Raw genomic sequence first — 25,155 nt, forward strand, 5'->3', positions numbered from 1 at the left:
CCTCTTAGGAGAGACGCAAATTGGCACGAGTGAGGTGGGAATTTAAGGAGAGAAAGAATGGGATCAGTGGATGGAGGCAATGTTCCCTTTGAAATACATGATTGCACAATAATCTGAACTATTCCACACATTGACATTACTATGTCGTGCAAAACTTCTGTGACTTGCAAATGTAAGTTGCCCAAGTACAGAAAAATAGTACTCGAGAGTTTATAACCCATTAAGTACAAAGAAATGTGATAGGGAACATTGGTAATGATCCATAAAACATTGGCACCATCTTGTGTGCAGGCAGTCAGTGAGGATCATGCAGGAGGGCATTTCCCATCTGCAGACTAGTGCTCGTTATGGATGCTTATTTAACCTGTCACTATTTTTCACAGCATCTAATACTTGCCTTTTATTAACTGATCGTACCTCAGCATTATGCTGCACTAGATATTACAAATCAAGTTATTAAAATAACTGCGTTACTGATTCCATTACAATATTTGTTCCCCTCTAGGAGCCTATAGTAAGTGCCCTCCCACGCAGCAGTGGGCATTAGTATAGGCAGACCCATTATGAGAAAATTAAATTGAGGATGGAGCACAGAGCGTGAGTGAGGATGAGAAACGAAAAGTTCTCAGTTTGGGAGAGTATGATGCTGCAATTGATTGCATGCGGCACACTATTTCTGGAGCATTCAGGACATGCTAATGGGCCAGCACTCTGCCTATGTGAATTTGGAGCAATTCTCATTCCTGCCGGCGTCGATTTGGCTGGGGCCGGAATTGGTGCTGGAAAGCTTGACCTGGTTATAAGCACTCCACTCCTCACACACCCTCATTCCAGCCGAGAAGATGGCTCAGAGAAGAGCAGCGTCAAGCTTCGTGGATGTAGAGCTCGATCGAATGTTGAATACGGTGGAGGAGAGGCAGGACACTCTCTTCCCCATGATGTGCAGGAGGCTACCGCCCACAGCCGTCAATTGGGCCTGGGCAGAGGCGCTCAATGCAGTGAGCCGGACTGGCAAGCAGTACCATAAGAAGATGAATGACCTCCTTGGGGCAATTTGGGTGAGCCACCACTTGTGTTACCCTGGCATTACTCTGTCTCTCACTCCTCATATCACCCCCCACTCCCATAGAGGCCAATCAAAACCTATCTGCTGCATCTCCCTCACATCCCACATTGTACCAAAATCCAACACCTGTATTGTCCTCTGGCCAGGTGCCTTGTACACACATGCCACCAGCTACAGACGCCCAATATAACTTGCCTCCATGCATCTCACTATGTTTTTAACGTGTCCTCTAGGAAAAGTTTGCCCCATAACAGAAGGGAACTGGAGAAGACCGGACCAGGACCTCCACACTCTAACCCCAGTGGGAGATGGAATTATCCGGGGAGGTGCAGAAGAGGGCTATCTCTAAGGCGGAGGTTGGCATGTGCCATCCAAGTGAGCTCCTAAAGCAAAATTATGTCTAATGCAAATGAGTCATCCCTCTCCCCAAACCATTCCTTCCCAAGATCTCACTATGTGTCTTGTCTTTTATCTTGCGGGATCACCAACAGAACAGGCTGGTCCACCTGGGATACCTCGCCCCCGAGCCACAGCTCGGGAGGACCAATCCAGAGATGACGCCAATTTCCTAGCACTGCATTCATCTGTAATATCAAAATCATAGAGACATTAAAATCGGTGTGACATTTTAGTGAAGAGGCTCCTTGGTCACCTTTTGGTGCGCATGTCACACATACTGCAGCACATCAGGTGGAGGTAGGAACTCCCGAGGGAGCGAACAGTTGGAGCACTGCCCAAGCCCAGGAGCCAGCTGTAGTCTGGACAGGTATCGTGCTTCTGGATAATATGATTCCATCACTGTTGGAGATGTAGACACAGAGCCAAAATCTTCAGGAGGGGGTGTCAGCAACTTTCTAATGCCTCCAGGTTGGAGGAGTCCAACCAGCTTTAGGCGCACAAGATTATGCCGACTATGTGTGGTACCCAGGCCAACACTGAATGGGTGGCATCCGCGGTGGAATCCTTCATCAAAAGGTCACAGCCATGAATCAAGACATTCAAGGCTTGGGGCACACTGTGTGATCGATGATTGATGCTCAGGACAGGGGGCCCAGTCACAGGCAGACATGTACTGGGCCCACATGGACATTGCTGTGGCGCTCCAGAGCTTGGCTTAGTCGCAAAGGGTTATCGCTGAGGGTATCCAGAGCATTGACCTGGGCCAGTCACAGAGGCACATGATCAAGGCGCAGAGGGCCATGACTCACTCACTGAGGGACGTGGCCCAGTCTCTGTGCTCCATGGTTGAGGGCATCAAGACTCTGCTTGAGACAAGAGTAAGCCTCTGGAGCTCACTCCGGCCTCACCTCTGTCCCATAGAGTAGCCCGGGGGCCAGCGAGCACTCCGAGGCAGGGGGAAGTGATGAGCTGCTTCCTCCCATAGGGGATGTTCTGGAGCACCTCAGTGGTTCTGAATTCCGGACACCTAACACTGGCGTATCTGATGGGCAGCGGACAGAACCGGCGTGACCTGTGACACCTGAAAATCGGCCGGGCCCATCCTGGGCCAGGCCCTCCAGAAGACTGCTGCCAAAGGCACCTCAGGTCAGAGGGCGAGATGTGCAACAGGCTGTCTCTACATCTGATGTTCTGACTGGGGTCACAACCAGAAGGAGCATTAGTCCATGGAATAAGGAAGTTAGATACAAGGGCACGGGGGCAGCCCATGGGTTAGAGTTAGGGGTCAGGGCACAATAATCTATATAGTCACGATTAATCACCTTTTCATCAACATTCTGACCTGTCTCAGTCCTTTGTCTGAAGGTTGTGAAAGATAGCTGGACTGGGTGTGGCGGGGGGGGGGGGGGTGGGGGGGGGGGGGGGGGGGGGGGGGGGGGGGGTGAGGTGTGGCAGGTTGATGGTGTGGATGTGGATTTTGGAGAATGACATGGGGCAGAACCCCCAGGACAATTCAACATTCCACCTGGGGTCACCCAGCTTACCCAGTGAGTATCATGTCACCACTCACCATCTTCATAACCATGCCAACACACTTGAGTGATGCTGGTCGGACCCACTGAGCGCGGGGAGGGGAGGGGGATGGAGTGAAGGAAGGAGGGATAGGGGAGGATGTGAGCGGTTATGGGGAAGGGGGCACCACTTCAAATGGGGTTTTGGGGGGGAGAATCTGGAGAGGTGGAACAAGGTGGCGGTGCTGCCAGTAACCAGATTGGTCACTAATGACCATTAGTTGGCAAATCTGGAGGTGTTGAGGTTGTCCTGTGTGCAGTGGCCCTGGAGCACACGTTTGGTCAGATGAGGCGTGATGTTCTTCCTCCTCCTCCAGCATGTCCTCCTCTGTTGTGCCATGTTGTGCAGGGTATCCTTGTACACCGGTCACTGAAAGTAAGCATGCATATGCAGCAGGCGGTAAAGAAGACCAATGGTGTGTTGGCCTTTATAGTGAGAGGATTCGAGTACAGGTGCAGGGAGACCACACCTGGAATATTTTGTGCAGTTTTGGTCTTCTTACCTGAGTAAGGATGTTCTTGCTAAAGAGCAAAGTTTACCAGGCTGATTCCTGGGATGGCATGACTGGCACATGAGAAGAGGTTCGGTTGGTCAGGAATATACTTGCTTGGGTTTAAAAGAATGAGGGTGGATCGCCTAGAAACCTATAAAATTCTAACAGGACTAGACAGGGTAGATGTAGGAAGGAGGTTCTTGATTGTGAGGGAGCCCAGAACCAGGGGTTACAGTCTGAGGATACACGGTAGACCATTTAGGACTAAGATGAGGAGAAACCTCTTCACCCAGAGAGTGGGAAGTCTGTGGAATTTGCTATCACAAAACATAGCTGAAACCAAAACATTGTATGTTTTCAAAAAGGAGTTAGAGATCGCTCTTGGGCTGAAAGGGATCAAAGGATATGGGGGAAGTCGGGAACAAACTAATGACTTCGATAATCAGCCATGATCTTAATGAATGGCGGAGCAAGCTTGAAGGGCTTGAAATATAAAACATTTTATGTTTGTATGACTTTGAAATTAGTGTTTAAGCCTTGAGAAGCTCACTTCTGACTGTATCACCTCAACGTAGGCTGATCGGCTGAGAGGCTACAGCAAAGGCACTGTTGAAGTGACAGTGGTGGGGTATGAATGCTTCACCATATCAACATCCTGGTGGTTAGCATTGACAAGAAACTGAACTGAACTCTCAGTGTATATACTTGTAAAAACACAGGTCACAAACTCTGTGGCGAGTAGCTCAGCTCCAGACTCTGCAAAGCCTGTCCACCATCCACACAGCACAAGTCAGGAATGTGATGGAATAGTCTCCACTTGCCTGGATTGCAGCTCCAACAACACTCAAGAAGCTCAACACAATCCAGCACGAACAGCATGCTTGATTGGCACCTCATCCACAAACATTCACTCCCTCTGCCATCAATGCACAATAGCAGCAGTTTCCACCATCTGCAAGATGAACTCATCAAGGGACCTTCTGAGCCCACAACCATATAGAAGGGCAAGGACAACAGATACTTTCGAACAACCCCACCTGTAAGTTCTCCTCCAAGACATTCACCACCCTGACTTGGAAATATATTGCCATTCCTTCACTGTCACTGGGTCAAAATCCTGGAACTCTCTCACTAAGCACTGTGGGTTTACCTGTGCCCCATGGACTGCAGCAATTCAAGAAGGTAGCTCCCCGCCACTTTCTCAAGAGAAATTAAGGATGGGCATTAAATGCTGTCCAAGCCAGTGATCCCCACATCCCATGAATGTACAAAAGAAAGTGCGCGAGAACAGTAGGTTTGTATACCATAGAATCACAGCTATTCCACTGGGGAGGTGAAGGGGCAGCTCAACAATCCTAGTAATCAATTGGAGAAGTGATTGCTATACTGTGTGGAGAGTTTTGTTGCACCTTTGAGTACTGAGCTCTGCAGCCATGATGACAATCTGAGCCTGCTGCAAGGATGAACCTCGTGATCTCAGACGGAACTTTCTCTGCTGCATTGAGAAATTGAATGGCTTCTGCCTGTAATTCAATGGAATCTGAGTCAGTGGTCACCAGACGCTGCATAACAGCTGGGTCCACAAGTGCTGCCGTGGAGTTGGCCATCCCTTTTATACTGGAAAGGATGGACTCCAAGCTCTGTACAATGTTGGACTCCTCCAAGCTCCTTGACAGTGACAGAAGGTAGGCCTGCCAATCCACCAATTTCTTAATATGCCTCCTCATCGACAATCTCCTGTATGCCAACCCATTAGAGTCCTCAACTGAGAACCCCGTAACAAAAATCATGTGTGCCCTTACCCTTCGTTGAGCCAGCATACAAACCTTTCCCAAAGCCTGGCTCCGGGCCATTTGTAATAAGTTTGGCAAGGCCAGTCTTCCAACAACAAATCCCTTTGTTTTAGTAATGAAAAAGACCACTGCCGCAGTTCAAAACACATGTGTCCAAGCTTGAGGACCCACGGAGATACTGATCCGTGTTTTAAGTTCTCACCATATATTTCCTATTGGGCGAGATACCACCTACTTAATAAGGAAATTCCTATTCCACAAAGCCCACAGGAGATCTATTGACCATCCACCACCCCCGTCATATCCTTTGTGACCACCATAACATCACTCAACATATGCTGAACCTGACTGTACCACCCTCTAATGTCTGCCCATTGCCAGTCTGGGTTTGAGGCTGCGAGTGTCAGATCAAGCTATGGTGCTTCTTTATCAGTGATGTGATGTTGCTCAAGTCCGCCTGAGCTGCTGGGCTGCAAAGATGGCTGTTGTTGGGTGTCTGAATACAGAAAATCAGAAAGGGTGCTTGGGATGGGGAAAGGGGTTTGGGATGGAAGACAAGAGGTCCATAGTTTCCCTTTTAAATGTTAAGATTAAAGTATTGATATAGAGGTTGTTTCTGTACACATGAGTAAAAGTACCAGTTGAATTAGAAGAATACAGAATGGATGTTCTAATTTTCTTTCTGAAAATATTGCAGAGCAGAACGTTATCTTTCTATTTATTGACTGGAACTTGCGTGGAATTGCCCAGGTGATGTTTGTCAACAATCCGCTGAGCGGCGTTGTTATTTTGGCCGGGCTGATTTTACAGAATCCGTGGTGGGCGTTGAATGGCGTCGTGGGAACAGTGTTCTCAAACTTGGCAGCACTCGTGTTCAGTCAGAACAGGTACTTTTGCAGTTGCAAAATACATTTTATTTTTTACCTTTTTTTGAAAAAGACATTAAATCTTTTCAGTGTTTTCTAGTATATTTACTTTCAAATATGGGGCATTGTTTATGCTGCGAGTCATGCTGTGGGCCATATTTAGCCTATTAGTATGGTCACCAGCATCCATGGGAAAATCTAGTCCCCAATATATCTCAATAAAATCATATGTTATTGTTTTGTTAGTTGATGAATGTGGTTATTGAGAACAAGATCTGAAAGTTTGCTGAAATGTTTCAACCAATTAATGTATTTTACTCCCATGAGCTCCATTGAAAAAGTTTGAACAACAATAACTTATCCTGAATGTAGTGCCTTTATAATAGGTAAATATCCCAAAGATTTCACAAAGGTCCATGGAGTAATCAACAGCAATGTAAAAGCGAAATTAAAAGAGCAACTAAATTCGCACTGCTGCCTCACAGTGCCAGGGACCCAGGTTCAATTACAACCTTGGGTCACTATCTGTGTGGAGTTTGCACTTTCTCCCTGTGTCTCCATGGGTTTCCTCTGGGTGTTCCGGTTTCCTCTGGGTGTTCCAGTTTCCTCCCACAGTCTAAAGATGTGCAAGTTAGGTGGATTGGCCGTGCTAAATTGCCCCTTAGTGTTCAAAAGTTAGGTGGGTTTATTGATTACAGGAATAGGTTACGGACATGGCCAAGGTGGGGTGCTCCTTCGGAGGGTCGTTGCAGACTCGATTGGCCAAACGGCCTCCTTCTGCATTGTAATGATTCGATGAGGGATAACATGTAAATAAGGAATTGAATGGGACCAAGGATAGATCTTAAACCACTGCCATCTTATGGTGCTTCATGATAGTTTTACACATTTGAAAGCTAAATCATTTCAAGAGCATTACAAACCACACATAAGCCAGATGTGATAGAAGTGACAGTTTCTCCTCCCTGAAGGTCAGGAATAAAATCCATTTATTTTGTTTTTGAACAAAAGGTCATCTTTCATGTTTCTGATGTGAGGTCACAAATTACCAGCATTAGTGAATTAAGGTGGTAGGATTTAAAATAATAATATCAGGATTAGTTAGTCTAATGCGAAAATATTACTGTACCTCCTGCGAGTCTTAAAGCCTCATAACAACTTATCCCTTCAAACATATTTTTGGCCATTTATCTCCATCTTACTGTATGGTATCTTACAATACCCTCTGAAAAAACATTCCTCTGACACTTCATTTTGTTGAAGGCATCATAAAACCACAAGTTAGTGAATAAATGGGTTATTGTGTAACCCAGTTTGTGAAGTAAGGAAGTATAACTTCAACACAAACATTTTAATTAGGAGCATGAGTAGGCCTTTCGGCCCCTCTTTAATAAGATCATGGCTGATCAGACTTTGGCCTCAATCTGCATTCTGCTAGGCCTCCATCTGCATTCAGCTCACCCCGATAACCTTTGATTCCCTTGTTTGCCATAAACCTACCTACCCCTGCCTTAAAAATATTCATTGACCCAGCCTCCACTCCTTTCTAGGGAAGAGAGTTCCAAAGATTCATAACCTTCCGAGAGAGAAACATCTCTTCCCACCTCTGTTTTAAATTAGATACCCCTTATTTTAAACGTGTCCCCCAGTTTTAGTCTGTCCCACAAATGGAAATATCCTTTTAGCATCGACCCTATCAAGTCCTCTCAGGATCTTCTATGTTTCAAAAAAAAAACTTTCAATCTTTTGAACTCTAGTGGATATAGGCCCAGCCTGTCCAACCTTTCCTCATGGGTATCTTCTCTGAACCTTCTCTGAACTGTTTCTAATGCATTTATATCGTTACTTAAATAAGGAAACCAAAACTGTACTCTACTCTAGATGTGGTCTCACCAACACCCTGCATGAGTGTCACAAAAACATCCCTACTTTTATATTCCATTCCTTTTACAATAAATTTCAACATTCTATTACCTTTCTAATCACTTGCTGCACCTGAATACTAACTTTGCCTGATTCCTGTACCAGGACACCCAAATCTCTGTACCCGATACATTTCAACAATACGCTGCTTTTCCATTCTTCCTGCCAAAGTGGACAACTTTACATTTTCCCATATTATAGTCCATCTGCCAATCATTGGCCCACTCATTTAGCCTATCCATTTCCTTCTTCTGATATCTTATGTCCTAGTCACAACTTGCTTTCCTATCTATCTTTGTGTCACCAGCAAATTTAACAACCATGCATTTGGTCCCGTCATCCAAGCCATTGATAGAAATTGTAAATAGTTGAGGGCAGGCACGGATCCCTTTGGCATTCCATTTGTCACATCTTGCCAACCCGAAAAAGACCCATTTATCTCTACTCACTACTTCCTGTTCACTAACCAATCCTTTATCCATGCTAATATGTTACCCTCCACATTATAAGATCTTATTTTGTGTAGTAACCTTTGATGTGGCACCTTGTCAAATGCTAAGTGCAGCTCATCTGTAGGCTCCGCTTCATCCATGTTGCTGGTTACTTCCTCAAAGTAGTCCAATCCATTAGTCACAAAACCATGTCGACCCTGCTTGATTGCATTGGGATTTTCTAAGTGCCCCACTGTAACAACCTTCATAATTATTCCAGTAATTTCCCCATGACTGATGTTAAGCTAACTGGCCTGTAGTCTGTTGCTTTCTGCCTCCATCCTTTCATGAATAGAAGAGTTCTATTCATTATTTTCCTATCTGATGACCTTTCCTGAATCGAGGGAATTTTAAAAATTTAAAACCAGGCATCTGCTATCTCAGCAGCCACTTCTTTTAAGACCCAAGGATAAAGCCCATCAGGAACTGGGGACTTGTCAGCTTTTAGTTATAATAGTTTCTCAGTACCATTTCCCTGGTGATTGTAATAATTTTTAAGTTCCTCCCTCCCTTGCACCTCCTGATTCACACTTATTTCTGGGATGTTATTTATATCCTCTACAGTGAAGACACGCATAAAAGTCTGCTCAGTTCATTACCATTTCCTCATTTTCCATTATTAATTCTCCAGACTCTAGAGGACCATTGCTCACTTTACTTACTCTTTTCCTTTTTAAATACCGTTAGAAATTACTATCTGTTTTTACATTTCTAGCCAGCGTTCTCTCATACTGAGTGGAATTTAATGGAAAAATTCATGTGTGGCTGGTTTTGCAGGAAGTTTCTGAGCAAGTTCCCTACTGCTATCAAACGACACTTAAGTCATTTTTTGGGGGCCTTGGGGGTTTCTCACCGATTTAGCGCACATTTAGAATTTTTTCAGCACTGGGGAGCTGAACTCCGAGATCGGCCCGCCAATTTGAAAGGGTGCCCCAAGTGAGCTTGTGGGTCCCTCGGGTGTAAAGGCTGCCGGAAAGCCGGCAGGAGTCCCGTCCCGGGATCTGCCAGTCGTATTGCGCACTCACTCGAGCAAAAAGCGGTCGTTGATCGCGTTATTCAGTTTATCCTTCCTTATTAATCATTTTTTTTTTAAAATAATTTTTATTGGAATTTTTTACAGAAAATATAAAAATATAACAACAAGTATAGCCCATAACACCCACAATTCCCCCCAAACCGTAACATCACATGTATCACACTCCCCCCCCCCCCCCCCCCCCCAACAAGAGAACTTAACCATAAATTAAAATTAAATAAATCAAATTTAAATAAATAAGCAAACATAATCAACGTCCACCCCCCCCCCCCCCCCCCCCCCCCCCCCCGGGTTGCTGCTGCTACTGTCCCAGTACCCTATCGTTGAGCCAGAAAGTCGTGGAAAGGTTGCCACCGTTTAAAGAACCCTTGCACCGATCCTCTCAGAGCGAATTTGACCTTCTCAAGCTTAATGAAGCCCGCCATGTCATTGATCCAGGTCTCCACGCTTGGGGGCCTCGCGTCCTTCCATTGTAGCAAAATCCTTCACTGGGCTACTAGGGACGCAAAGGCCAGCACACCGGCCTCTTTCGCCTCCTGCACTCCCGGCTCTACCCCAACCCCAAAGATCGCGAGTCCCCATCCTGGCTTGACCCTGGATCCCACCACCCTTGACACCGTCCTCGCCGCCACCCTTCCAGAACTCCTCCAATGCCGGGCATGCCCAGAACATATGGGCATGGTTCGCTGGACTCCCCGAGCACCTGACACACCTATCTTCACCCCCAAAGAACCTACTCATCCTCGTCCCAGTCATGTGGGCCCTATGCAGCACCTTGAATTGAATGAGGCTAAGCCCCCCCCCCCCCCCCCCCCCCCCACCTACCCCTTGCAACCTGCTTGGATGGCTTCCTATATCATGGTGCCATGATCAATTTGCTCATCCATGCTGCAGCCACTGCTGTCATCCATACAGGCTGCAAGAACATCAAATCTTTTGGGCAATTGCAACGGGTGAGGATCCTTCACTTCTGCATTCTGGTTCCCCAGACCTGCCTCACTGGCACCCACACCTTCCTCTTCCTGACCAAATCAAAAAGCTTATCCTAAGGGGTGTGACTGACTCCTGGTACAAAGTGACCAAGTAATGTTCCCCCTCCCTGATGCGTCATACTGTCTGCAGATCGGCCTCCAGTTCAATACCTCTTGGTCGAAGATCCTCAAGTCACAGACACTTACTGCAGACATATTTGTTCTGAATAACCTGGTGTCAAGGAACTCCCACATTCTGCAATCACACCACATCACCCACCCTGCCATCTTTATTATTAATTCATTCTGAATGAATGTATAATTAATGTACACTGCTACTCCATAAAATCTTTACTACTGCTGATAAATCTCCTGCAACTAGTAAAACCTTACAATCACTGATAAAGTACTCGTGATTTAAAGATAAATTAACAAAATATTCACCAATTACTTATCTGTTTTCCTGTGATGGTACACTTTCATTTCTCTCAGATCATATCCCCTCTACTATGGAGCTGCAGACAGGGATGGATTGAATAGGTCTTTTTGGTGATTACTGCCCCAGGTCCTCTTTTCGCCTAGGATTCTAGGTGATAGTTACTCCTGGTCCTCATTTCACACACTCCAAAGGGAATTGGAAATGTTTTCACAAATATTGAAAGAAATCTGGATCCCCAGCTTTTAATTTTTGAAATATTAAGAAGCATGGTTTCTTGCAGATTGGTTTATTTTGCCAGTTTATTGAGCAATTTTGTGCAAAATATAATCCTGTGGATGGTGAACAACAATTATTTATCTGCTGCAATTTGAATTGGATTCCATTATTTGAAAGGTAAATTTTCCCTAGCAAGTTGGGATGAAGAAATCGCCCCAAAACATCAAGAAAAATAATTGTTTCCTTAAGCATAACTTTGTTTGAAAAAAGTTGGATGATGAAATGTTAGCATCAATTATTTTTTTAATTTCAGATCTGACATTGAAGCAGGGCTCCATGGATACAACGGCACCTTGGTTGGCTTTATATTGGCCATGTTTTCTAATAAAGGAGATTGGTATTGGTGGCTGCTATTGCCTGTGATTGTCATGTCAATATTATGGTATGGGAAGCAGTCTGTTTTTATATTTAAGAACAGCTGAAACACAAAATTTACATGCAATGTTTGTACATATTCTGGTATTTGAGACTAAAATAACTTAATTATTCTGTGCTATGGCTTAAGAATGAATATAGATGTTCGTAAAGCTGCATGAATTGGAATACAAACTATGGTTAAAATATAATAACAAAGAGACTGAAAATCCACACCCCTTCAGGCGTACCCTTGCTGTAAATCGTTGGAGGGCCCAGAAATTAGGCCAAGATCCTAATCTGTTGGAGCCTTAGCCCACCCGAAACGAGGTGGTCATTTTCAACTGAGACATGGTCAAACAAAGAAACTATTAGAACATAGAACAGTACAGCACAGAACAGGCCCTTCGGCCCTCAATGTTGTGCCGAACAATGATCACCCTACTCATCCACCCTATACCCGTAACCCAACAATCCCCCCCTTAACCTTACTTTTATTAGGACACTACGGGCAATTTAGCATGGCCAATCCACCTAACCCGCACATCTTTGGACTCTGGGAGGAAACCGGAGCACCCGGAGGAAACCCACGCACACAGGGGGAGGACGTGCAGACTCCACACAGACAGTGACCCAGCCGGGAATCGAACCTGGGACCCTGGAGCTGTGAAGCATTTATGCTAACCACCATGCTACCCTGCTGTCCCCTATTGGTATGGGGTAATATCTGCTACTCCTCTTGAAAATTATATCATGGGACCTTTTACATCCACGGCTTTTGTCAATCAAAGTATGGTACCGACAACAGTGCAGCATTTTATCATTGCTGCACCAAAGTGTCAGCCTACATTTGGATGAGAGTTGAATGCACAATTTTGCGTCAGAGCCAGGAGTTCTTTTTCTGTTTTGGGACCTTGATACTCTCTCTCTTTCTTTCTCAACCTTTCCACACCCTGATGGTGCATAGGTCAGGCTTTTGTCTGTTGCTAGGGGCTTATAGCTTGAGGGACATTACACTACATCAAGCTTAGCCACAAATATTTATCAGATTTATTTAGAACATGGATGGTGAACTAGACAGTCACATATCCAAGTTTACTGATGATAGAAAGATGTGCAGCATTGGTAACAGTTTAAATTGAAGTGTTACACTACAAAGAGACATTGATTGATTAAGTGAATGGACAAAACTGTGGGAAATTGTAGGCGAGTGTGAGAAAGTCCACTATGAATGTAAATTGTGTCGAATAGGATGGCACAAAGCTAGGAACATTAGAGATCGAAAGAAACTTAATGGTTCAGGTACACAGATCATTAAAGTATCATGGACAAGTACAAGAAGTAATCAAAAAGGTGATGTAGTGCTGCCCTTTTACACTGGAAGATGAGTATGCAAGGGGGTAGAAGTTAAGCTTCAGCTATACATATTTAAAGAACAATGAGCTTTTTACACACCACACCTTGGGGAGGATACATTGACCTGGGAGGGATTACAGCATATACTTACTAGAATGTTTTCATGACTCCAAGGGTTTGGTTACATGGAAAGATTTCACAAACGAGTGTTCTATTTCCCAGAATTTAGAGGTTTAAGGGGTGGTTTGATTTACGTTTTCAGGATATTAAAGTGGAACAGACATGTGTTGCGATCCCAGACCAGACCCCAACAGTGGCTAGGATACTGGACCGAAACTACAATATTTTAGTTTATTTTGAGATTGTGTGGAAATAATGATTCACTCGAGGAGTGATTGCATGAAAGATAGGGCTTTGGTATTTCTAAAACAAAACATTATGAATGCAATATTCAACTTTTTAACTTCACACCCCAAAAGAACAGCTGACAATTACCCGTAACACTACTATGCAATTTCCCATTAAACAGCAAAAAAACAAACATTCAGCTCTCAATTCAGCTTAAACATCAGCAAGACACCAGAAATCTCAGAACTTCTCTCCTAGTCGATGCTATTGGAAATTCTCCAATCGCTTTCGTCTTCACATTCTGTGGAACATCTGACCATGTCCAATGGCATGGCCTAAGAAGGTGACTTGAGCTTTTGCAAATTCACTCTTAGTCAAATTTACCACCAATCCAGCTTCATTTAATCGATCAAATAATTGTTTTAAATATTCTATATGCTTCTTCCATGTTTCACTGAACACCACCAAATAATAAATGGACACTGCACAATTGTTTTGAGCCTAGGTGACCTTGTTAGTTAATCTTTGGAATGCTGCCGCATTCTTCATTCCCAATGGCATGACCTTAATTTGATACAGATCATTTGGGGCCACAAAAGCCAAAATTTCCTTCTCCCTATCTGATAAAGGTACTTGCCAATATCCTTTAAGTAAGTTAAGTTTGGTAATAAAACATGCTTGTCCTATCTTTTCAGCACAGTCTTCCAAACGAGGAATAGGGTACTAATCTGACTTTGTAACTGCGTGACTTTTCTATAGTCTACACACAATCATTGTGTTCCATCTAGTTTTGGTACCATGACAACCTCCGCTTGCTGCAACTCACTTTGATGATATCATCCTTAAACATCTTGTCACTTTCCTTTTGTGCCCGTACTAACATTGAACCTTTATAGATGTTGTTTAAAGGGAATAGATTTCCTGTATCGAAATCATGCATAATTACTTTCATACTTTCCAATTTATTCCCAAATACTATGTGAATGTAATAACCCTTTTAGGTTATTTTTATTTTCCTCTGGAAGGAAACTCAATAATTTATCCCAATTTTTCAATATTTCCTCATTATTCAATTTAACTTGAGGAATGTCAAATTCAGAATCATCTGGATTTCTCTTCTCCCTGAGCTACAACCACGAACACTTCCTCCTTCTTTCCTCTCTATCAAAATTAATCCCAATCCCAGATGAGCCCCCAATTTTATTATGAACCTAGACCAGATCACAAAAGGATGGGATACTGGACCAAAACCCCAATATTTTAGTTTATTTTGAGAGTATGTAGAAAGAATGATTCGCTCCAAGGTAGTGATTGCATGGAAAAATAAGGGGCGCAATTCTCCGCTGCCCACGATGGTCGGAGAATAGCGGGAGGGCCTTCCCGACATTTTTCCCGACCTCCCGCTATTCTCCTCCACCCCCCCCCCCCCCCCCCCCCCCCCATGGCCGCCCCACGACACGAATCGCTGCTCTCGCCGTTTTTTGCGGCGAACAGCGATTCTCCCCTGACCGATGGGCCGAGTTCCCAGGCCTTTACGGCCGTTTTCACAAACGCAAACACACCTGCTCTCACCGTTCATGAAAACGGCCGCAAAGTGCCGTCCCGGACAACCATGGCACCGATTGGCACGGCCGCACCACGGCCGTGCCAAGTGTGGCATGGGCCCGCGATCGGTGCCCACCGATCGCGGGCAGCGGGTCCGATACCCGCGCACTCTTTGTTCTTCCGCCGCCCCGCAGGATCAGTCTGCGGGGCGGCTGAGGGGCATGATGGCCCGCGCATGCGCGGGTTTGACGCATATGCGTGATTACGTCATCCGCGCATGCGCGGGTTGGAGCTGTCCAACCCGCGCATGCGCGGCTGACGTCATCGTGCGCGTCAGCCGCCGTGACGCTTGGCGCATGGGCTTAGCGACGGTTGCTAAGCTCGCGATGCCGTTCTTCACGGGGCTGCGCTGCTAGCCCCGACCGGGGGGGAGAATCGGGTCCCGGGAGGGGGCGCGGAGGCTGCCGTGAAACACGGCCAGTTTCACGGCAGCCTTTCACGACTCTCCGCATTTGCGGAGAATCGCGCCCAAGGATTTGGTACTTCTAAAACACAATTTAATTATGAATACAATATTAAACTTTTAAATTCACACTTGAAAAGAACAATTACCCTTTAACACTACTATACAATTTCCCATTAAACAACAAGAAAAGAAACATTCAGATCTCTATCCAGCTTAAAAATCAGTAGGGCATAGAGTAATACTTGCATTGCAGGCAAATTTGGGCCCAGTTAGAACCTCTGCAGATTCTGGCTGTATATCTTCAAATAGCTGCTTCAACTAGGTTGTTTCAGCCTCTTCCTTGTCTTCAGACAAGAGTGCGCTGCTTTAAAATATTATTACTCTTTTTTTCAACTATCCTACTGGAAATGAATAGTGGACTCCGGGTCAGGCAGATCAGAATTCAGCTGATCTCTCTCTCAAAACTTCTCCAAAAACTCAGTGTCTCTGCCCTTCTGGGCTGCACCCAGCAATGATGTTAACTCCCCAACCTGAAAAGCAAATTATCTCTGCAGCTGCAAAAGCTCATTAACTCCCAGGGGACCTCCCTAGTCAATGCACATTCATAGAACAGTACAGCACAGAACAGGCCCTTCGGCCCTCGATGTTGTGCCGAGCAATGATCACCCTAGTTAAACCCACGTAACCCGTATACCCGTAACCCAACAATCCCCCCCCATTAACCTTACACTACAGGCAATTTAGCATGGCCAATCCACCTAACCTGCACATCTTTGGACTGTGGGAGGAAACCGGAGCACCCGGAGGAAACCCACGCACACACGGGGAGGACGTGCAGACTCCACACAGACAGTGACCCAGCCGGGAATCGAACCTGGGACCCTGGAGCTGTGAAGCATTGATGCTAACCACCATGCTACCGTGAGGTCAATTTCACCTGCTGTTTCCTAGAAGCAAAACAAAATGGAATTTCGCAGTAACTTCATTGCAGTGTTAATTACAGGCTCAATGGGCTGAATGGCCTACTTCTGTTCCTATATTCGTTTGGAATAGCTGGCTAATCAGAGGCAAGCAATAATAATAATAATATTTATTGTCACAAGTAGGCTTAAATTAACACTGCAATGAAATTACTGTGAAAAGTCCTTAGTCGCCACATTCCGGCGCCTGTTCAGGTACACAGAGTGAGAATTCAGAATTCAGGACGTGTGGGAGGAAACAGGAGCACCCGGAGGAAACCCATGCAGACCCAGGGAGAACGTGCAGACTCTACACAGTCACCCAAGCGGGGAATCGAACCTGGGACCCTGGTGCTGTGAAGCAACAGTTCTAACCACTGTGCTACCGTGCCATCCATGGTAATGGCAGCACCATTAGGAGCGGTGCTCACTGCCCACTATGGGAGGCCCTGGAGAATGAACAGCGATGAATGCCCTAGAAACCAGGCAAGTCCGGGACCTTGCAGGAGATAGAATGGCAGGTCTTGACAAGAAGTTGTGGGGGGGGGGGGGGGGGGGGGGCATATTGGACAGGGTTGTGCTGGTTGGGTGGGGGGGGGGGAGATGGCAGGTTGGGTGCAGGGAGGGAAAATGATGGGGCCCTCCAGTTGACATGAGTTTCCCCCCCCCACCCCCCAATTCCTCTTCACTGGCCAGCCACCTGCTGGGCTACACTTTGGGCGCAGGCCTCTCCAAACTGCCCGTTAAATTGTAGTGAGCGATGGGATAATATCTTTAAGAGGGCATTAACTGTCCACGTACAGACTTCAGTTGGGCCACAGGCAGCTACCCACCTAACGCCTTCCCCATCTATTATAAAATTGCGGCAAGGTGGATGGCCCAGCCGCAGGCATGCCGTCGATGGCACGGCACCATATTTTATAGGTCCATCTGCCTGCTTTCTCACCTGCAGGTGGCCGATAAAATTCTACCTTAAATGTCAAAAGATATGATATTGCAAATCGAAAGGGAGTGATAATGAGAAAAGTATAGAAACAAAAGATGGATGTGTAAATCAGTTATAAAGTGGGAAAAACAGAATCAACAGTTGCTATATAAAACAACGTCAAAGGGGCAGAGGTTATGGTCTGAAATTGTTACACTTAAGTTGCATCTGAAAGGTTGTAAAGTGCCAAATCAAAAACCATGGGGCTATCCCTGAAACTTACATTGAGCTTTGAATGTTGAACAGTGCAGGAGACTGAGAACAAAGATCAGAATGGGAGCGGCTGGAGAATTAAAATGACGGGTAACAAGAATATCAGGGTTATGTTTGTGGACTGAATGGAAGTGTTCCACTAAGAAAGCACTTAATATGTATTTGTTATGCTGACGAGAGAGGAGACCACATTCTGGGCAGAAAATGCAAGATGCTAAATTGAAAAAAGTACAAGTAAATTGCTGAAAGCGAGAGGCAATGAGGTAAAAGGACAGGTGCTTTACTGCCTGCACTTGCATAAGAAAGTGCCATAGGAAATGGAGGGAATGTTGGGCATGGCAGAGTGTCACAAAGGGAATGGTCCCTTTGGAATACTGAAGGGAGAGTGGAGTGGAAAATGTGTTTGTTGGTGGCATCACACTGAAGATGGTAGAAATAGCAGAGAATGATCCATTACATTTGGAAACTGGTGGAGTGGGTGATCAGGACAAGGTAAACTCTTTCATGATTCTGGGAAGAAGAGGAAAGATGAGACCAGGTGCCCAAAATAGAACATACACAGTTCAAAAACCTGTGGACCACAGTGAGGCAGGGTGCACTAGGGGGGCGGGGGGGGGGGGGGGGGGGGGGGGGGGGAGGTGGGTGCAGGGGAATCTTTGGTTGTGGAACAAGAAAGACACATTGGAAGCACTGGTACAAAAGGTGACATTGTTGGTGTATATACGACAGAGAGAGAGAGAAATCAGGAGAATGGAATACACTCCTTACAGGAGGTGGAGTGTCAGAAAGTGTGGTCAAGTAGCTGTGGTAGACAGTGGATATTGGTCGATAGTCTATTCCTAGAAATGGAGACAACAGTGAAGTAAAGGGAAGAGGGTGACAATGGAAGGCAAAATTAATGAAATGTTCCATTTTGGAAATGGCACTGATCTAGTCATCAGTGTACCGGAAAAAGAAGGGAGGGAGGGAGGGGGTCTGAGTCTGACTAGAACAAAGACTGTTCAGCACATTTCACAAAAAAGCAGGCATACTCGGACCCATGTAGGTTCCCATAGCAACACCTTTTAATTGGAGGAACTGACTGGAGTTCAAGGAGAAAGTTGTTCAATGTGACAAGTTCAGTCAAGCAGAGGAGAGTGGTGTGCGTGAATGTTTTTTTCAAGGAATAAACAGAGAACTCTCAGACCGTATTGTGGGGTTGGACGAGAAGACCGATTGTACTTCCATGGTGAAGAGGAGACAGTTAGAGGCAGAAAACCAGAAACTATAAAAATGATGGAGGACTTCTGAAGAGTCATGGGTGTAGGCAGGAAGAGACCAGACAAAGAAAGAAAAATAGCTTTATTATGTTGCAGCAGTCTGGATTTTCCAAAGGAACGATGATTTAGCAATAAATTTGTTAAGCACGATCTACCTATCATAATCCCTATGTTGGCTTGGAGTTATTCGCTCTATTGTGTTAAGCATGCTTGAATTGCTTCCTTTGTCATTAACTTCAGTGTTTTTCCAACTATGTCATGCTAGCTGGCCTGTAATACACAGGATTATAAATCTGACATTTTAAAAACAAACCGGAACAATATTTTCTAATCTCTGGTGTTTTTCCTGTATTTAATGAGTTGCAACACATTGCAGAGACCATTCTCCCTTCAGCTTGTCAAGTCTTTGATGTATTCTACGGGTTTAATTGATTTATTAAAGTTGAATCACTCACATTGTTTTCAATTTTTCCATTACTAGCCATTTGCTCCATGAATTGTGATTTAACCCTGACAAGTCAAGGAATCAGAATTGCAAGAGTATGAAATCTTTATTACTACATTGTAAATTTCTACAAACGAACATTCAAGTGTGCTTTTATTTTTCTCTCTTCGTAGGCCCCCAGGTCTTTTTTAATATTTTACTTGCTGGGAAGATGTGTAAAAATATAGGGCGGGATTCTCCTCCGGCGGGATCCTCCACTTCACCAGCAGCACACGCACGCCTGCAGATTTCCCGACGGCGTGGAGGTGGCCATAGGCCATCTGCTGGGATAGAGGACCCTGCTGTCGGAGGCGCGCAGTGCCAGAAAACAGCTCTGGCGGGACGGGGAATCCCACCCATGTTTTTAAGTGCTCATGAGATGTGAGCATCTCTGACAAGGTCAGCAATAATTGCCCATCCTTAATTGCCCTTGAGTCACATTTGTGAACTGCTGCAGGCCATGTGGTGTTGGTATACCACAGTGCTGTTCAGGATAAAACCGAAAATGCTGGAAAAATTCCACACATCTGGAACCTTCTTGAAGGAGAAACAGAGTTAACGACATCCTGCAGTGATGTCCTGGGACTGAACTAATGGGGCTCCAACAACAAATATTTAACTTTGTGGCAGATATGACTCTAACCAGTGAAGTGTTTTTCCCCAGATTCCCTTTGCTTTCAATTTTACAAGGCTGCCTAGATTTCACATTGGGTCAAATGCCACCCTGCTGCCCTTTTCACCTGACCTCTGGAAGCCAACTCTTTTGTTCATGTTTGGACCAAGGCTGTAGTGAGGTCTGGAACCAAACTGAATATCAGTGAGCGTATTATTGGTGAGTAATTACCATTTACCTTCAATAACTTCCAGTCCTTCACTGATAATTCAAAGTCAACTGATGGGGCAGCAATTGGCTGGTTTTACTGCTTCTTGTGGACAGAATGGGCGGGATTCTCTCATCCCAGGGACGGGCTGGAGAATCGCCGGAACATGCACGAATCGTGCCACGCCGCCCCGACGCCAGCACGCCGATTCTCCGGAGAGCGGAGAATTGGCGCCATTGCACCGGCACAGTCGGCGCGGTGCCGGTCAGGGGCCGCTCTATGGTCCCCCCCTGACCCAGCGATTCTCGGCCCAGGATGGGCCGAGCGACCACGCTAAAAAAGCCGAAAAGCCGAGTCCCACCGGCGCTGTCCACACCTCTTTCCCAGCGAGACCTCGGCGTGGATGCATCTGGGGGCAGCCTAGTTAGGGGGGGGCGGGTCCGGGTCCGACCCCGGGAGGGGCCTCCGCTGTAGCATGGCCCGCGATCAAGGCCTACCGATCGGTGGGCCGGCCTCTCGGTCTGGGGTCTCTTTTGTTCCGCGCCGGCCCCTGTAACCCTACGCTATGTTCCTTGGGGCCGGCGCGGAGAAGGGAGCCACTGTACATGCGCGCATTGGCGCCGGGGCCATTATGCATGCACAGATCCACGGCGTCCATCTGACGCCAGGGATCAGCAACTGGCGTGCCGTGAGTCGCTCCAGTGCCATGCTGGCCCCCTGTGGGGGTCAGAGTTGCTGCTCCTGAGGCCATGTTGACGCCGAGAATCCCGCCCAATATACCTGGGAAACTTATCAATTTTTCAGGTAGATGCCAGTGCTGGAACTAACTGTGCTGGAAAAGCATAGCTATATGCACAGGGTAGTACAGTAGAACAGTGGGTAGCACAGTTGCTTCATAGAACCTGGGACCCGGGTTCAATTCCCGGCTTGGGTTACTGTCTGTGTGGAATCTGTACATTCTCTCCGGGTGCTCCGGTTTCCTCCCATAAGTCCCAAAAGACATGCTTTCTGGATGAATTGGACATTCTGAGTTGTCCTTCAGTGTACCTGGACAGGCGCCGCTGTGTGGCGACTAGGGGATTTTCATAGTAACTTCACTGCAGCGTTAACGTAAGCCTACTTGTGACACTAATAAAGATGATGATTATTATTATTAGCTAGTTCTGAAACACAAGTCTTCAGTTCTAAGGTGAGATTTTGTCAAGATCCATAGCCGGTGCTATATCCAGTGTGCTGAACTGTTTTTTAATATAATGTGGAGTAAATCGAATTGGTGGAAGCTTGGTATCTCCCCAAGGACTGTGTGGTGATCACTGTTACCAACACTGTCATGGAAATGTGCATCTGCAACAGGTAGATTGATGAGGAAGTGATCAAATAGGTTTTTCCCTCGTGTTGGTTCTCTGACCATTTGAAGGAGGCCCAGTAATAGTGCTTTTGAAATATTCTTAGTAATGCACAATGAAGTCTCATTTCCAGAGTAAATTTTGTGCCCTTGCTACCCTCAAGTGGTATTTATCATGCAAGAATACTGATCTATCAGCTGGGAGAGGGTGATCAGTGGTAAGCAACAGGTAACACAATGCTTTCTGGGGTCATGAAGCAACGAGTCACAACTGAGGCTCGTGGGGCTTCTCCCTGCTGAGTGTGTTGCCACCTTGGGTGGATTGGTCCTGATCTTCAAAGTCAGTTAGTGACAATTTTTAAACAAGGGGTCGGGGAAACAAATCGAGAGGCCTGAAGAGTCCGGCATTGACCTGGGGGGCCATGACACGGACAAGCCTTTTATAATGTGTTTGATGTAAGGTTATGAATATAAATGTTTGTTTTCATGGAGTACTTGAATGAATTGTCGTATTTTATTAAGGGTAAAGTAGTTGAAAGAATCCTTTGAAATTTAAATATGTTAAATGGGTTTTTATGAATGCAAGTGTATTTTTAAAATAAAAGATGCGATTTAACCACCACGTTGCTCAGTGTGTGGATCTGGGCACGCCGGTTAAATAGCAGGAATGGCCAAAATCGAGATTTGTGGCAGGCGCGAATCAGGTTGCTATCTAATTTACAGGTAATTAAATCTTTACAAATCCAGAGATAGAGGTAACCTCAGGTTAAAGGGGTGTGAATTGTCTCAAGCCAGGACAGTTGGTAGGATTTCACAAGCCCAGGCCAGATGGTGGAGGATGAATGTAATGCGACATGGAAGAGGGCAAAGGGGGTGGGAGTGCAGGCAGGTCGGCTGCGAAGATTAACATGACAGTGGCTGCACATGTATCAGGTGCAACATGTTTTAATAGTGAACATTGGAATTTCTGTTTCCCCTAGCTACACATAGTAACTCCCCCACCACCACCACTCAGTACTCCTCAATCTTCTTGATCTTGCAGGGTCCAGTTCTACATATAGGTGTGTCCCCAGGTTGCACATCTGAGGTGGAGGCAGTCTGCCTTTCGTGGCCTCCGCCTTTAATACTCTTGGCGGGCGTCTTCTGGACGACCAGGAGCTGGAGGACCCCGGCCGACTTACAGGTGTCACTAGCTTCACCATTCCACCCTGTTCTGCCCACTGCTCGGTGTCAAGAAGGAGGTTTTGGAAAAGCTGAGGACCGCCATTGTCTCCTGGGTGGCAGGCCTGGGTTGGCAACATGCGCTTCCTCCTTCCTGACAGTGCCTGTAGGCCCCTGGGGGTCTCCATGGGATTGTGAGGCAACTGGAGTGAGCTCCAGGGGCCTCTTTGCCATCTGGTTCTGCCGGTCCTGGTGCCTCCCATTGTCTGCATCATGGCGTTGACACCCTCAGCTATGCTCCTCAGTGACTGGGCCACATTCTGCAGTGCCCTGGCAATGTCCACCTTCTGTCTGGGACATGATATGAAAGCCCTCAGCAGCCATGGTCGTCATAGACTGAGCCATGCCTTGGACACTCAGACACTGACCTCTTGCTGCAGGCTTTCCACTGCAGTCCTCACCCTAGCATTGTTGACCTTGGTGCCACACATTGTCAGAATCATCTCCTGCGCCCGTGACCTTTAGAATCCCCAATCGTTAGGCACTATCTGGATGTTATGGGCCAGGATTTAGAGAACCCCAAAGTGTATCATGGAGTTCACCTGACCCACAACTTTTAATAGATTGTGGTATGGGGAGCACACGGCCCACTCTATAGGTGTGGTACAGCAGAAATGGAAAAGTATTTTTTAAAGCAAAACAATGTTTACTTTATGAACTCAAGTTAACCTTTTTAAAACATACAGTGAACATCTTAGCAACCATTAATTCAAATACAACCCCCAAAGACTACAACACTAAGTAATCCTTTAAGCTTTCCTTTTAACATCCATAAGACTTACAAACAAAAGCTTTAACAGAAGCACATCAATATAAAGTCACTACTGAGAGCAGTTATTAGTTTTAAATCACCAAAGGATCGATTTACAGTCTTTAGAATACAGAGAGCAAGACTCCTACACATTCTGGCAGTGACTGCAGCTATCCAGTTATGAAAACGAAACTAAAACACACTCTGCAGCAAACAGCCTGAAACGAAAGTAAAAAGCTGACAAGGCAGCCCACCTCCACCCACACTCTGACATCATCGATAAACACTCATTTCTTTGAGGTACATTTCTTAAACACCCATTTCTTAAAGGTACTCTCACATGACATGGAATATCGTTGACATCCCCTCCTGAATCTCACGGCTGTGTCCTAGCATCTGCATCAGCTCTGGGATAATCATGTCTAGAGGCTCGGCATCTGACTGGGACAGAGCTGTGGGATCCAAGAGACCTCTGACTGCTGTCTCCCTTGGATGTTCCTTCCTCCACCTGATGTGCATCCACAACTGTGTGGCGCTCACCAGATTATGCCCCAGAAGCCAGTCCACTATTGTTGCCCACTGAGGTGTGTGTCTCTGTGCTGATGGAAGGTGGTGGTGATCGCTGTGACACCTCACTGGTGGTTTCCTCAGAACTCTCCTCTGAGCTGGTCTCTTGGTTGGCGGGCTGGGGATGACCCCAGATGGCCCAGTCTCATCAGATGGAGATCCTGCGAGTGAATGGACATGTGGTCAGTGAGAGGAAAGGATCATTTTGTCTGACATGAACAACTCACTTGAGACAGGTCATCTAGGTGAAGAAGCAGTGGATCCTCACCTCTGCGGCACAGGCCATCCTCACTGTTGGTGACTGCTCTCTCCTCCAGACAGCCCCACGATTTCCAGGGCCCGTTCCTCATAGTGAGTGAGGACTCGGATCTTTGGTACTCTGCCACCCATCTTAGCCCTTTCCTACTTATTCTGTGCCACCTTCTCTTGTGGGGACAAGGAGAGGGCATTGTGAGCCATCACGTGATGGATCAGGAGGGTCTATAGCAGGTGGCATGTGTGGGCACCACAATTCGACATGAAGGGGCACGACAGGGCAGCACGGTGGCCTAGTGGTTAGCACAACCGCCTCACGGCGCTGAGGTCCCAGGTTCGATCCCGGCTCTGGGTCACTGTCCATATGGAGTTTGCACGTTCTCCCCGTGTCTGCGTGGGTTTCGCCCCCACAACCCAAAAATGTGCAAAGTAGGTGGATTGGCCACGCTAAATTGCCCCTTAATTGGAAAAAAATAATTGGCTAATCTAAATTTAAAAAAAAAAAATTTTTTTTTAATTTTTTAAAATGAAGGGGCACGAAGATTGGATGTGGGGAGGGTGAGTGGTGTCAGCCATTGATTTGTTGGAGGGCGGGGTTGAGAATTTGAGGGGTGGCAGGCGGAACCGAAGCCAGGAAAGCGGTGGTAACTTACCCTTGCGGTTCAGAGATTGTTGATCTTCTTGCGACATTGGATGGTGGGCCGCCTGGTCATGCTGCCTGCGCTGACAGCCACTGCCATGGCCTCCTAGGTGACATTGGTGACCCTGCTGCTGGTCCTCCTACCCCGTCAGGGGGACAGGATGTCCTGTCTTGCATTGACGGTGTCCAGAAGACTTTCTGGGTCAGCATCCCAAAGCGAGGAGCCATATTTGTGTGTTGACTGGGAGTGAGTGGTGAGGG

The 25,155-nt window shown here is 46.2% G+C and overlaps 1 protein-coding gene across 2 annotated transcripts in view; it reads left to right on the top strand.

Moving 5' to 3' along the window:
* LOC119962758 (urea transporter 2-like) overlaps nt 1-25,155 on the top strand; it is a 105,757-nt gene that overhangs the window by 38,586 nt on the left and 42,016 nt on the right. For both annotated transcript variants that reach the window (XM_038790780.1, XM_038790779.1), the window contains exons 3-4: nt 6,021-6,210; nt 11,579-11,707. In XM_038790780.1, the coding sequence (XP_038646708.1) occupies nt 6,021-6,210; nt 11,579-11,707 (319 nt within the window). The remainder of the gene's footprint in view (nt 1-6,020; nt 6,211-11,578; nt 11,708-25,155) is intronic.

Source organism: Scyliorhinus canicula, chromosome 3, assembly GCF_902713615.1.
Source record: "Scyliorhinus canicula chromosome 3, sScyCan1.1, whole genome shotgun sequence".
Taxonomy (NCBI): Eukaryota; Metazoa; Chordata; class Chondrichthyes; order Carcharhiniformes; family Scyliorhinidae; genus Scyliorhinus; species Scyliorhinus canicula.